Source organism: Salmo trutta, chromosome 5 (genome assembly GCF_901001165.1).
Source record: "Salmo trutta chromosome 5, fSalTru1.1, whole genome shotgun sequence".
Lineage (NCBI taxonomy): Eukaryota > Metazoa > Chordata > Actinopteri > Salmoniformes > Salmonidae > Salmo > Salmo trutta.
In genome coordinates, this window is record NC_042961.1 from 61,877,963 (window position 1) to 61,891,775 (window position 13,813).

Consider the following 13,813-nt stretch of genomic DNA (forward strand, 5'->3'; position numbering starts at 1 on the left):
AGGTCTGTCTACCTCTGTCTCAGGTCTGTCTCCCTCTGTCTCAGGTCTGTCTCCCTCTGTCTACCTCTGTCTCAGGTCTGTCTACATCTCCCTCAGGTCTGTCTACCTCTCCCTCCTGTATGTTCTCTCATCTGCAGGACCTGTGTGTGTGTGTGTGTGTGTGTGTGTGTGTGTGTGTGTGTGTGTGTGTGTGTGTGTGTGTGTGTGTGTGTGTGTGAGACTGAGAGAGAGAGAGAGAGAGAGAGAGAGAGAGAGAGAGAGAGAGAGAGAGAGAGAGACAGAGAGCGAGAGAGGGTTGATACACAGGAGTGGAAATAGAACAAGTACAAAGTTGTAATCGTGTTTTATTTGCATAATTATCATTGTTATACTGTTCATCACAGGTGGCTGGTGGGGAGGATTGGCTCATAGTTATGGCAGGAACGGAATTAAGGGATTGGTATCAAACACAGCAAACACGCGGTTTCTATGTGACTGATTCCATTCCAGCCATTATTATGCACCATCCTTTCCTCACCAGCCTCCTGTGCTGTCGATAGTGTACAAAACGTAAATAGAAACAATGTCTAGGACTGTGTCCTAAACAGCACCCTAGTCCCTTTGTAGGGAACTACTTGTGTCCAGAGTCCTAGGGGCCCTGTTCAACAGTAAGGAACTACTTGTGTCCAGAGTCCTAGGGGCCCTGTTCAACAGTAGGGGACAGGGTACCGTTTGGGAGTAACATAGGACTAATGCATAAGTATTTATTATCTCTGCTTACAGAGCACCAAATCATCAATATATTTGGTATCATTACACGTTAATTGTGTTGCATCGATAAAACGTTGAACAAATTGCACGTCATAAAACATGAATGGTTCAAAATAATCACATAGGCATCTTGAGACATGATTTTAAACGTCTGTAGATAAGACACATTGGTAGAGAAATCATTGAATTTATTGGTTTGGAACAATGATTGATGGTGGTTGTGATGATGATCATTTCCCTAACCCCTGACCCCTCCAGGACTGCCACGTAGAAGAAATACCAGGACTGCCACGCAGAAGAAATACCAGGACTGCCACGCAGAAGAAATACCAGGACTGCCACGCAGAAGAAATACCAGGACTGCCACGCAGAAGAAATACCAGGACGAGCAGAAATGCAAGAGATTGAAATTCACTGAGTTCACCCCATTTAGTTTGCACTACAGAGATCAATGGTTTATTCTGTAATCTAATCAACATTATATCAGCCCCTTTTCAATGCAAAAAACCCCCCCACCAAAACAAATCTAACTTTGATTGAGTCTGTGATTTTGATTTTGTTGTAGCCAGAGGCAGAGCGCAACGGAATAGAATTATATTGTGACATGGAGCTCACAACTGGACTTTCAATCACCCTCAAGTCTAGGCGCTTTTCAGATCAAAGTGCATATCCGTGCGCAAAATCAAAAGCTGTTATGTGATTTGCTCCATTGGTGGTTGTTGTTGGTGGGGCCTACATTATGTTCCAATAGCCACAATAGCCTGTTAGCTACTGTCTAAAACTGTAAAGGGTACAACCTCACTGTTCACTGGAAACGTGCGCCCCGGAAGTTGCACAGAATTCTCACAACTTTCAAGTTTCCGTTCACTAGACCTGAAATGTGCTCAGTACCCAAAACAATTCAATGGAACACCGCCCCTGACCTCTAAATGCCTCATTTCAACTTCCGCTTCAATCTAACATCCGCTCCCGTCCGCATCTGCGCACCTCACTTGAAAAGTGTACTTTGGACGCTGATATTTCAGAGTCCCATGCTTATATTTCAGAGTCCCATGATGACATTTCAGAGTTCCATGCGGACAGAAGTTGAAGTTGGATATTGCAGCATTTCGTTTGAGCGGACCAAGGGGACCGAAAGGAACGGGAAGGTGTACAATAGGCTTAGCCCATGACCCCTAACCTCTATGTGAACTTCTTGGTGAAGAGTAGTTTGAAGTACGCGATCGCCAGGAAGATTACGGTCATGATCGCCAGGGCAACGTGATTCTGCCACAGCCCCCAGGCGGTGTAGTCGATCCCCTGGTTCTTCAGAAAGTCTTCCCCCGTGCATCTGGACACAGGATAGAAAGGTTCCTACCTCAGAAACAAACACCACAATTATGGAGAATCTCACTGACAGACAGATCTCCCGTGTAAAATATCTCTCCTGACATCAATGGATAATTTAAAAGGTATCGTGAGACATTATCACTTACGTCATACCAGGGGGCAAGGTGCTGTTGAGGGGAATGTCTCCACAGAGCTGCAGACCTACAAACTCATTAATCTGGAGAGCTGTTAGCCCGTACCGAGGGATGCTGAGGTACTGGAACCAGGCTAGCCACTCAACAATACTGGGTAGGTTCACCAACAGGCCTGAGAAGATCTGATAGGGGAGGGGAGGGGAGGGGAGAGAAGAGGATGGGAGGGGAGGGGAGTGGAGGGGAGGGGAGGGGAGAGGAGAGAAGAGGAGATTTTAGGAGAGGAGGGGTGAGGAGAGGAGGGAAAGGGAGCGAAGAGGAGATTTTAGGAGGGGGGGTGAGGAGCGGAGGGAGGAGGGGATGGGAAGATGAGGGGTGAGGAGAGAAGAGGAGGGGAGGGGAGGGGAGGGAAGGGGAGGGGAGGGGAGGGGAGAGAAGGGGAGGGGAGGGGAGGGGAGAGAAGAGGAGGCGAGGGGAGGGGAGGGGAGGGAGGAGAGGAGGGAAGGGGAGAGAAGAGGAGGGAAGGGGAGGGAAGGGAGGAGAGGAGGGAAGGGCAGTGGGGGGAGGAGAGAGGTGAGGAGGGGAGAGGAGGAGAGGAGGAAGAGGAGGAAGAGGAGAGCAACATAATTTTTCATGTTTATAATCATTTTATATATATATATGTGTGTGTGTGTGTGTGTGTGTGTGTGTGTGTGTGTGTGTGTGTGTGTGTGTGTGTGTGTGTGTGTGTGTGTGTGTGTGTGTGTGTGTGTCAATTTAAAGGGGCTTCATTGGAAACATCTGCTAACATTGCCAAAACAAGATAAGGAAACAATCACAAATTATTTAGTCTCTCTTTCTCTCTCTGTCTCTCACCATCATGAAGACAAAGGCTATGGTCATGAAGATGTTGGCGATCGCCACAACACTCTGGTCAGCTGAAATAGCCATGGTCATGGCAGTAGCTGTATAGGCTACCAGAGCTACGGTCAACATGAACAGGAAGAAGGCCTCCACTGTAGCTTTAAACCCTGGAGAACATAGAAATATAATACTAGATCAGAACAGAATAATATAATACCAGAACAGAAATAAAATACTAGACCAGACCATAGAAATATAATACTAGATCAGAACAGAGTAAAAAAAATACCAGATCAGAACAGGAATATAATAGATCAGAACATATAAATATAATACTAGATCAGAACAGAGTGATATAATACCAAAACAGAAATATAATACTAGACCAGACCATATAAATATTATACTAGATCAGAACAGGAATATACTAGATCAGACCATATAAATATTATACTAAGTCAGAACAGAGAAATATAATACCAGATTAGAACAGGAATACAGTAGATCAGACCATATAAATAGTATACTAGATCAGAACAGAGAAATATAATACTAGATCAGAACAGAGAAATATAATACTAGATCAGACCATAGAAATATAATACTAGATCAAACCAAAAATACAATTCTAGATCAGAAAAGAGAAGTATAATACTAGATTACAACATAGAAATGTAATACTAGAGCAGAACATAGAAATACAACACTAGATCAGAACATAGAAATATAACATTAGATGAGAACTGAAAAATAATACTAGATCAGATCAGATAAATATAATAAATGATCAGAACAGAGAAACATAATACTAGATTGAAAAATATAAATATAATAGAGAAATATAATACTGGATTAGAACATAGAAATATAATACTGGATTAGAACATAGAAATACAATACTAGATGAGAACTGAAATATAACGCTAGATTAGAACATAGAAATATAATACTAGATTACAACATAGATTACAACATAGAAATATAATACTAGATCACAACAGAAATATATAATACTAGATCAGAACATAGAAATATAATACTAGATCATGAACTGTTGTAGCTTAAAACCTGAAGAGACATAGAACATAGAAATATTATACTAGAAAAGATGTGACATGACACTGACTAATGATGTGTGCGTGTGTGTGTTCGTTCATTGGTTTGTTTGTGTGTGTATGAAGGGTCAACCCAGCGATATGTGGGTGAAGGGTTTACCCACCAATCAAGGGTTAGGGTTAGTGTTCACTGTGTCTACGTGGGTGAAGGGTCTACCCACCGATCATGAAGTAAGCCACACAGCTGAAGAGGATGGCAGGGAGCGTCCTTAAGGTGATGATGTCACTGAGTAACTTACACAGGAAGTAGACTGATACTCTGTAGTATCCGCTGATGTACTCATGACTGGGGGGGAGAGAGAGAGAGAGAGAGAGAGAGAGAGAGAGAGAGAGAGAGCGCGAGACGAGAGAGAGAGAGAGAGAGAGAGGAGAGAGAGCGGGAGAGAGAGAGAGAGAGAGAGAGAGAGAGAGAGAGAGAGAGAGAGAGAGAGAGAGAGGGAGAGGGAGAGGGAGAGGGAGAGGGAGAGGGAGAGAGAGAGAGAGAGAGAGAGAGAGAGAGCGGGAGAGAGAGAGAGAGAGAGAGAGAGAGAGAGAGAGAGAGAGAGGGTTTAGACTGATACTCTGTAGTAACCACTAATGTATTTATGACTGGAGATGGTCTCTGTCTCTATCTCTCTCTCTTCCTGTCCTGCTCTCTCTCCCTTCTTTCTCTTTCTCTCTCACCCCTGTGTGTGTGTGTGTGTGTGTGTGTGTGTTACTCACATGAACAGTTTTCTCTCGGTGATGAAGAGTTCAGCAGAAGACACGGAACTGAAACACTGATTGGTGGTGATGAAGAAAAGAGCACCCATCCTGGTAGAGACATCACACACACACACACACACACACACACACACACACACACACACACACACACACACACACACACACACGTACACACACACACACACGTACACACACACACACACACACACACACACACACACACACACACACACACACACACACACACACACGTACACACACACACACGTACGTACACACACACACACACACACACACACACACACACGTACACACACACACACACGTACACACACACACGTACACACACACGTACACACACACACACACACGTACACACACACACACACACACACACACACACACACACACACACACGTACACACACACACACACACACACACACACACACGTACACACACACACACGTACACACACACACACACACACACACACACACATACACACACACACGTACACACACACACACACGTACACACACACACACACACACACACACACACACACACACACCCATACGATTAGGACGGCAGGTAGCCTAGTGGTTTGAGCGTTGTATAGTATAGTGTGTAGTATATAACATGTCTAGTATAATCACTCATACTGTACAGTACTGTGAGGGTTCTAGTTCTCTCTCTCTCCTGCATTTGGCCACAAGTTCTCATCAACATCACATCTTATGTCTTCTCTGGCGATGCATCTTGTAAAGTATCTCCGACCCTGCCACTCTTCTTTCCCCACCAACCTGTCTTCCTTGTTTTCCTTGTTTCCAAAACTAAATCATTTCGAAGTCGTCCTCTTTTGTCTGTTTGGTAACGAGACTAAAAACAGGACACTTCGCCACTAGCTGTCAGAGCAGCTCACAGATCACTGCACCTGTACATAGCCCATCTGTAAACAGCCCACCAAACTACCTCACCCCCATACTGTATTTATTTATTTATCTTGCTCCTTTGCACCCCAGTATCTCTACTTGAACATTCATCTTCTGCACATCTACCATTCCAGTGTTTAATTGCTATAATGTATTTACTTCACCACTATGGCCTATTTCTTGCCTTACCTCCCTTTTCTTACCTCATTTGCACACACTGTATACAGATTTTTTCTATTGTATTATTGACTGTATGTTTTGTTTATTCCATGTGTAACTCTGTGTTGTTGTTTGTGTCGAACTGCTTTGCTTTATCTTGGCCAGGTCGCAGTTGCAACTGAGAACTTATTCTCAACTGGCCTACCTGGTTAAATAACGGTGAAATAATAAACAAAATGTAAATAAAAAAAACTTGGGTAGGCTTTCAGATGAAATTGCTTGTTTGGAATGATTAAATATTCTTCTGAAATGTTCTACATTTTCAATCTTGTTACTGCAGAAATGCCATTTGCCATCGTTCTGTTTTGAATGTGTTTCTATGTCACGCCCTGACCTGAGAGATCCTTTTTATGTCTCTATTTAGGTTTGGTCAGGGTGTGATTTGGGTGGGCATTCTATGTCTGTTTTTCTATGTTTGGGATTGCTTTGTTTCGGCCGGGTATGGCTCCCAATCAGGGACAGCTGTACATCGTTGTTGCTGATTGGGAGTCATACTTAGGCAGCCTGTTTTTCCTTTGGGGTTTGTGGGTGAATATTTTCCTGTTTAGTTTTGTTAACCTGACAGAACTGTTGCTGGTCGTTTTTTGGGGGGGTTTTTGTATAGTGTTCATTCGGTCCATTAAAATCATTCACGATGAACACATCCTCCGCTGCACCTTGGTCTCATTTTGATGACGGCTGTTACATTCTAACAGTTTTGGAAACAGTGTGTTAACATTTGAAAATGTGCTGCAAATATATAGTTTTGCAGGTGGTGGAGTATGAATGAGGAAAGAGTTCATGGATTTTGAGAAGAATGTGGTCATTGAATGCCTTCTGTGTGAAAGCAATGAAAAATGATTCACAGTTTGGTCCACATACACTTCTGTTTCACTGACCGTGTGAAGAGTTTTTACGATGTGACTTCAGTTTTGACCAATGCATGTTAGCAATTGAAAAAAAAAAGTCATATATTATATTAAACACACACACGTTAAACTCATACACACACCTGTTCTGCAAGCCACTCTGGTCATTCTTCACTCCAAAGAATATAGCTCCAACGATGACGGCCAGGAATACAGTCACTCCAATCTGGATGAGATAGATAGATAGATAGATAGATAGATAGATAGATAGATAGATAGATAGATAGATAGATAGATAGATAGATACCACAGACCCACAAAGAATTCGAAAACAAACCCAATTTTGATAAACTCCCATATCTACTGGGTGAAATACCACAGTGTGACATCACAGCAGCAAGATGTGTGACCTGTTGCCACAAGAAAAGGGCAACCAGTGAAGAACAAACACCATTGTAAATACAACCCATATTTATTTTCCCTTTTGTACTTTATCTAATTGCACATCATTACAACACTGCATATAGACATAATATGACATTTGAAATGTCTTCATTCTTTTGGAACTTCTGTGAGTGTAACACACACACACACCTGAGCGAAGGATGTCTGAGGGTTGAGGATGAGGTTAGTGAAGGTTCTCTTTAGGACCCATCTGAACTGAGTAGAGAAGGAGGTGTTGTACGTGATGGTCCGAGAGGGAGTCTTCACACTGAAAAGAACAAGAAGAAGGTTGTCCATTAACTTGCAGAGAACAGACAGACAGAGACAGACAGACAGACAGACAGACAGACAGACAGACAGACAGACAGACAGACAGACAGACAGACAGACAGACAGACAGACAGACAGACAGACAGACAGACAAACAGACAGACAGACAGACAGACAGACAGACAGACAGACAGACAGACAGACAGACAGACAGACAGACAGACAGACAGACAGACATACAGACACCATAGAGAGAGACCATAGAGAGAGACCATAGAGAGACAGAGAGAGAGAGAGACAGATACCATAGAGACAGAGAGAGAGAGAATTAGACAGAGACAGAGAGAGAGAGAGAGAGAGAGAGAGAGACAGAGACAGAGAGAAAGACCATAGAGAGAGACCATAGAGAGACAGCGAGAGAGAGACCATAGAGAGACAGAGACAGAGAGAGACAGATACCATAGAGACAGAGAGAGAGAGAGACAGAGAGAGAGAGAGAGAGAGAGAGAGAGACACATACCATAGAGACAGAGAGAGAGAGAGAGACAGATACCATAGAGAGAGAGAGAGAGAGAGAGAGAGAGAGAGAGAGAGAGAGACAGAGAGAGAGAGAGAGAGACAGAGAGAGAGAGAGAGAGAGAGAGACAGAGAGTGTGTGTTGGTACCTGTACTCCCTGTTCATGGTGATGCGTTCTAACTGGGCCTTGGACTCTCCATAGTACTGGCTCCCCCGGTACTCCTGGACCAGATGGTCCTCGATGTTCTGCCTGGAACTGGTTACCCTGTCTGGGTCAGAGTCTGGGGGAGGGGGGTTGGAGAAAACGGGAGGGGAAGGGATAGAGGGGCCAGAACAGAGGTAAATGCATGGTTAACAAAGTTAGGGAGGGGAGGATATGAAGAGACAAAATATGTCTCCCATTGGATGACCTGACTAATCCCGCCCACTGACTCTGCTCCTTAGCCAATCAGAACTCACCGTCTGCATCTTTTATCCTGTTGAAGGCGATGGCGGTAGAATCTCCGTTGATCACGTCCAGGAAGAAGTCAGCTGGGTTGTTGTGGGGTTCACAAGTGTACCCTGGGTAATGATGACATCATAGTTGTAATTACATTGTTTATAGATACAGATAAGGTTTGGATACAGGAAAGGTTGAAACATTGATACACTGAACGTATCTCAAATGCATCTCATCTTAGTAACCTCTAAAGACAGACAATAGAATGATGGATATAATAACTGTTATTAAGTAACTCTTGACATTTCATAACTTGGTTTGCCAGCAGAGAGCTGAGGCTACACTGTCTGGTTAGCAGGAGGAGTGTGATTTAGAATCACTAGAAACATGACATTTGTAATGATTTAGTCTCACCAATGTTAGAGAAGTAGTCCAGAGCGCTCTGAGCGGGGCCGTGGTAAACCTGTTTACCGCTAACCAGTAGAGTCAGACTGTCAAACAGACGGTAGATGGAGTAACGAGGCTGGTGGATGGACAGGATGATGGTACGGCCATGACTAGACATCCTGATAGAGAGAGAGGAGGAGGAGGGTTAGAGTTACAATACCCAGACTACAGTACCCAGACTACAGTACCCAGACTACAATACCCAGACTGCAATACCCAGACTACAGTACCCAGACTACAGTACCCAGACTACAGTACCCAGACTACAGTACCCAGACTGCAACACCCACCCATACTACAATACCCAGACTACAGTACCCAGACTACAGTACCCAGACTACAGTACCTAGACTACAGTACCCAGACTACAATACCCAGACTGCAATACCCAGACTACAGTACCTAGACTACAATACCCAGACTACAATACCCAGACTACAGTACCCAGACTGCAATACCCAGACTACAGTACCCAGACTACACTACCCAGACTACAGTACCCAGACTACAGTACCCACCCAGACTACAGTACCCAGACTACAGTACCCAGACTACAGTACCCAGACTACAATACCCAGACTACAGTACCCAGACTACAATACCCAGACTACAATACCCAGACTACAGAACCCAGACTACAATACCCACCCAGACTACAATACCCAGACTACAATACCCACCCAGACTACAATACCCAGACTACAGTACCCAGACTGCAATACCCAGACTACATTACCCAGACTACAGTACCCAGACTACAGTACCCAGACTACAGTACCCAGACTACAATACCCAGACTACAGTACCCAGACTACAGTACCCAGACTACAGTGCCCAGACTACAATACCCAGACTACAATACTCAGACTACAATACCCAGATTACAGTACCCAGACGACAATACCCAGACTACAACACCCACCCAGACTACAATACCCAGACTACAACACACACCCAGACTACAATACCAGGACTACAACACCCAGACTACAGTTCCCAGACTACAACACACAGACTACAATACCCAGACTACAATACCCAGACTACAATACCCAGTGTCACGTCCTGACCAGCAGAGGGTGTTGTTTTGTAGTTTTTGGTCAGGACGTGGCAGAGTATGTCTGTGTATGTGTGTTCTGGGTGTTGTGTTTCTATGTGGGTCTGTGTGGCTCCCGATCAGGGACAGCTGGTTATCCTTGTTCCTGATTGGGAGTCATATAATTAGGAGTATGTTTGTCACTTGGGGTTGTGGGTGGTTGAGTTAACACTGCTATTCGTTTTGTTCGTAAATAGCCTGTCGTGAGTGTTTATTGTTTTCTGTGTATACTTTACTTAATTATATTAAAAGATGAGTATCCACATTCCGCATGCAGTTTGGTCTCTTCAACACGGCTTCAACATTTGTGACAGAACCACCCACCACAACAAGACCAAGCAGCGTAAGAAGGAGAGGAGGAACGCTGAGAAAATGGACTTTGATATGGACAATAGTGAGAAATGGACCTGGGAGGAGATCGTGGAGGGAAAAGGCTCCTACACTTGGGAGGAGATCCAGGCTGGGAAGGATCGCCTTCCATGGGTACAGGTGGAAAGAGAGAGGGAGGAACGGCGAAAGGCTGGTGAGGACCGGGAACGCTACCGGGGTACACGACTGGCGAGGAAGCCGGAGAGGCACCCCCAAGACATTTTTTTGGGGGGGCACACGGGTAGTTTGGCTAGGCCTAGGAAGAGCCATAAGCCAGCTACCCGTGAGTACATGGAGGAGCGTATGGAGTGGAGGGCGCCGTGTTTCGCTGAGGTGCGCACTCTCACCCATACGCACGCACAGTCCGGTGCGCGCCATTCCAGCCCCTCGCAGATGCCGTGCTAGAGTAGGCCTGGTAGGAGGATGCCTGCACAGCGCGTCTGGTCACCGGTACGCCTCCTAGGACCAGGCTACCCTTCTCCCGCTCTACGCACGGCAACCATCAGGCCCCTGCACAGCCCAGTTCGCCCTGTACCAGCACCCCGCTCGTACAGGGCTGTTAGTTCCATCCAGCCAGGACGGGTTGTGCAGGCGGTGCGGTCACGGCCACCTGTGCGCATCCATGGCCCAGTCTTTCCGGTTCCCGCCTCTCGTGCTATCCCAGAAGTGAGTTCCTCCAGTCTGGCACGACCAGTACCAGCAACCCGGACCAAGCTTCCCATGAGTCGGCCTAGTCCTATTCAGCCTGTTCCCGCTCCTCGCACTAGCCCTAGGGTGCGTGTCTTCAGCCTGGTACCACCTCTACCAGCCCCACGCACCAGGCTTCCAGTGCGTCAACCCAGCCTCAAGAGCCCGGCACCAGTGTGCAGTCCAGAGTATCCGGCACCAGTGTGCAGTCCAGAGTATCCGGCACCAGTGTGCAGTCCAGAGTATCCGGCACCAGTGTGCAGTCCAGAGTATCCGGCAACAGTGTGCAGTCCAGAGTATCCGGCAACAGTGTGCAGTTCAGAGTATCCGGCACCAGTGTGCAGTCCAGAGTATCCGGAACCAGTGTGCAGTCCAGAGTATCCGGCACCAGTGTGCAGTCCAGAGTATCCGGCACCAGTGTGCAGTGTAGAGTATCCGGCAACAGTGTCTAGTCCGGAACCGAGGGAGCCTGCCTGTGACCCAGAACCGAGGGAGCCTGCTTGTGACCCGGAACCGAGGGGGTCTGCTTGTGACCCAGAACCGAAGGGGTCTGCCTGCGACCCGGGAACCGAGGGGGTCTGCCTGCGACCCGGGAACCGGGTGAGTCTGCCTGCGACCCGGAACCGGGTGAGTCTGCCTGCGACCCGGAACCGGGTGAGTCTGCCTGCGACCCGGAACCGGGTGAGTCTGCCTATGACCCAGAACCGGGTGAGTCTGCATACAGCGTTAACCGGAGGGAGTATGCCTACGACCTGGAATGGAAAGAGTCTGCCCATGAGCCACAACGGAGTGAGTCTATCTACAAGCCGGACCCCAATGAGTCTGCTTACAACCTGGAGGGCAGGAGGCCGGAACCAGAGCCACCTCCAGGATAGGTGGGTTGGGTAGGGGGGGTGTAGCACAGTGCCGTCGTTGACGGCAGCCACCCTCCCTTCCCTCCCTTATTGTTTAGGGGGGTATTTGTATTTTGTTTTTGTTGTGGTTTTGGGGGATTTTGTGGTTTCTTTTTTTAGGTGCATTCGGGGTGTGCACCTTTAGGGGGGGGGGATACTGTCACGTCCTGACCAGCAGAGGGTGTTGTTGTGTAGTTTTTGGTCAGGACGTGGCAGAGTATGTCTGTGTATGTGTGTTGTGTTTCTATGTGGGTCTGTGTGGCTCCCGATCAGGGACAGCTGGTTATCGTTGTTCCTGATTGGGAGTCATACAATTAGGAGTATGTTTGTCACTTGGGGTTGTGGGTGGTTGAGTTAACACTGCTACTCGTTTTGTTCGTAAATAGCCTGTCGTGAGTGTTTATTGTTTTCTGTGTATACTTTACTTAATTATATTAAAAGATGAGTATCCACATTCCGCATGCAGTTTGGTCTCTTCAACACGGCTTCAACATTTGTGACACCCAGACTACAGCACCCAGACTACAGTACCCAGACTACAGTACCCAGAATACCTCCCCAGCATTAACACTACAATACCCAGACAACAACAACCAAACTACAACACCGAGACTACAACACCCAGACTAACACCCCAGAATTAGCACTACAATACCCAGACTAACCCCCAGCATTAGCACCAGAATACCCAGACTACAATAACCAGAATAACCCCCCAGTATTAGCACTACAATACCCACCCAGACTACAACACCCAGACTACAATACCCAGACTACAATACCCAGACAAACCCCCAGTATTAGCACCACAATACCCAGACTACAATACCCAGTCTAACCCCCCAGTATTAGCACCACAATACCCAGACTACAATACCCAGACTAACCCCCAGTATTAGAACTACAATACCCAGACTAACCCTACAATATTAGACCTACAATACCCAGACTAACCCCCAGTATTAGAACTACAATACCCAGGTCCTACCTCTTGAGCAGTAGTAGTACAGAGTTAGCTGTGCTAGCGTCCAGGCCGGTGGTGGGTTCATCCAGAAAGAGAACAGGAGGGTCGATGATCAGTTCCATACCGATGTTTGTCCTCTTCCTTTCCCCTCCTGATATACCCCTGATCAACTGGGTACCAACCTGGAGACAGAATACACACATTCATAGTCACACACACACACACACTCTCTGTCTTCTCCCCTCCATCCCCCCACATACACCCGTCTACACTGACCCGTGAGTCTGCTACTTTAGTGAGGCCCAGTTCTTTGATGAGCCGGTTGACTTTGTCCTCTTTCTCCTTCTGGCTGACAGAGGACGGGAGACGCAACGCTGCAGAGAAACGGAAGTTCTCCCTCACAGTCAGAGTCCCCATCACCACATCATCCTGACAGTTAGTGGGGGGAAGAGAGAGAGGGAGGGGGAGGGGGGAGAGAGGGGGAGAGAGGGGGGGGAGAGAGAGAGAGGGAGAGAGGGAGGGGGAGAGAGAGAGAGAGGGGGAGAGAGGGAGGGGGGGAGAGAGAGAGAGGGGGAGGGGGAGAGGGAGAGGGAGAGAGAGAGGGGGAGGGGGGAGAGGGAGAGAGAGAGAGAGAGAGGGGGAGGGGGGAGAGGGAGGGAGAGAGAGAGAGAGGGAGGGAGAGAGAGAGAGAGAGAGAGAGAGGGAGGGGGGGAGAGAGAGAGAGAGGGAGGGAGAGAGAGGGGGAGAGGGAGAGAGAGAGAGAGAGAGAGAGAGAGAAAGAAAGAGTGAGAGGGGGAGAGGGAGAGGGAGGGA

General features: G+C 46.9%; 1 protein-coding gene across 1 annotated transcript in view; it reads right to left on the minus strand.

The window, feature by feature from the left end:
• Nucleotides 1-327: 327 nt before the first annotated feature.
• Nucleotides 328-13,813, minus strand: part of LOC115194726 (ATP-binding cassette sub-family G member 2) — a 40,261-nt gene continuing 26,775 nt past the window's right edge. The window contains exons 5-16 of the mRNA XM_029754632.1: nucleotides 13,277-13,429; nucleotides 13,025-13,182; nucleotides 8,959-9,110; nucleotides 8,565-8,666; nucleotides 8,254-8,386; nucleotides 7,469-7,586; nucleotides 7,018-7,100; nucleotides 4,871-4,960; nucleotides 4,330-4,454; nucleotides 3,066-3,220; nucleotides 2,226-2,395; nucleotides 328-2,080 (exon numbers count right to left, since the gene is read on the minus strand). Coding sequence (XP_029610492.1) covers nucleotides 1,933-2,080; nucleotides 2,226-2,395; nucleotides 3,066-3,220; nucleotides 4,330-4,454; nucleotides 4,871-4,960; nucleotides 7,018-7,100; nucleotides 7,469-7,586; nucleotides 8,254-8,386; nucleotides 8,565-8,666; nucleotides 8,959-9,110; nucleotides 13,025-13,182; nucleotides 13,277-13,429 — 1,587 coding nt within the window. The 3' untranslated portion in view covers nucleotides 328-1,932. The remainder of the gene's footprint in view (nucleotides 2,081-2,225; nucleotides 2,396-3,065; nucleotides 3,221-4,329; nucleotides 4,455-4,870; nucleotides 4,961-7,017; nucleotides 7,101-7,468; nucleotides 7,587-8,253; nucleotides 8,387-8,564; nucleotides 8,667-8,958; nucleotides 9,111-13,024; nucleotides 13,183-13,276; nucleotides 13,430-13,813) is intronic.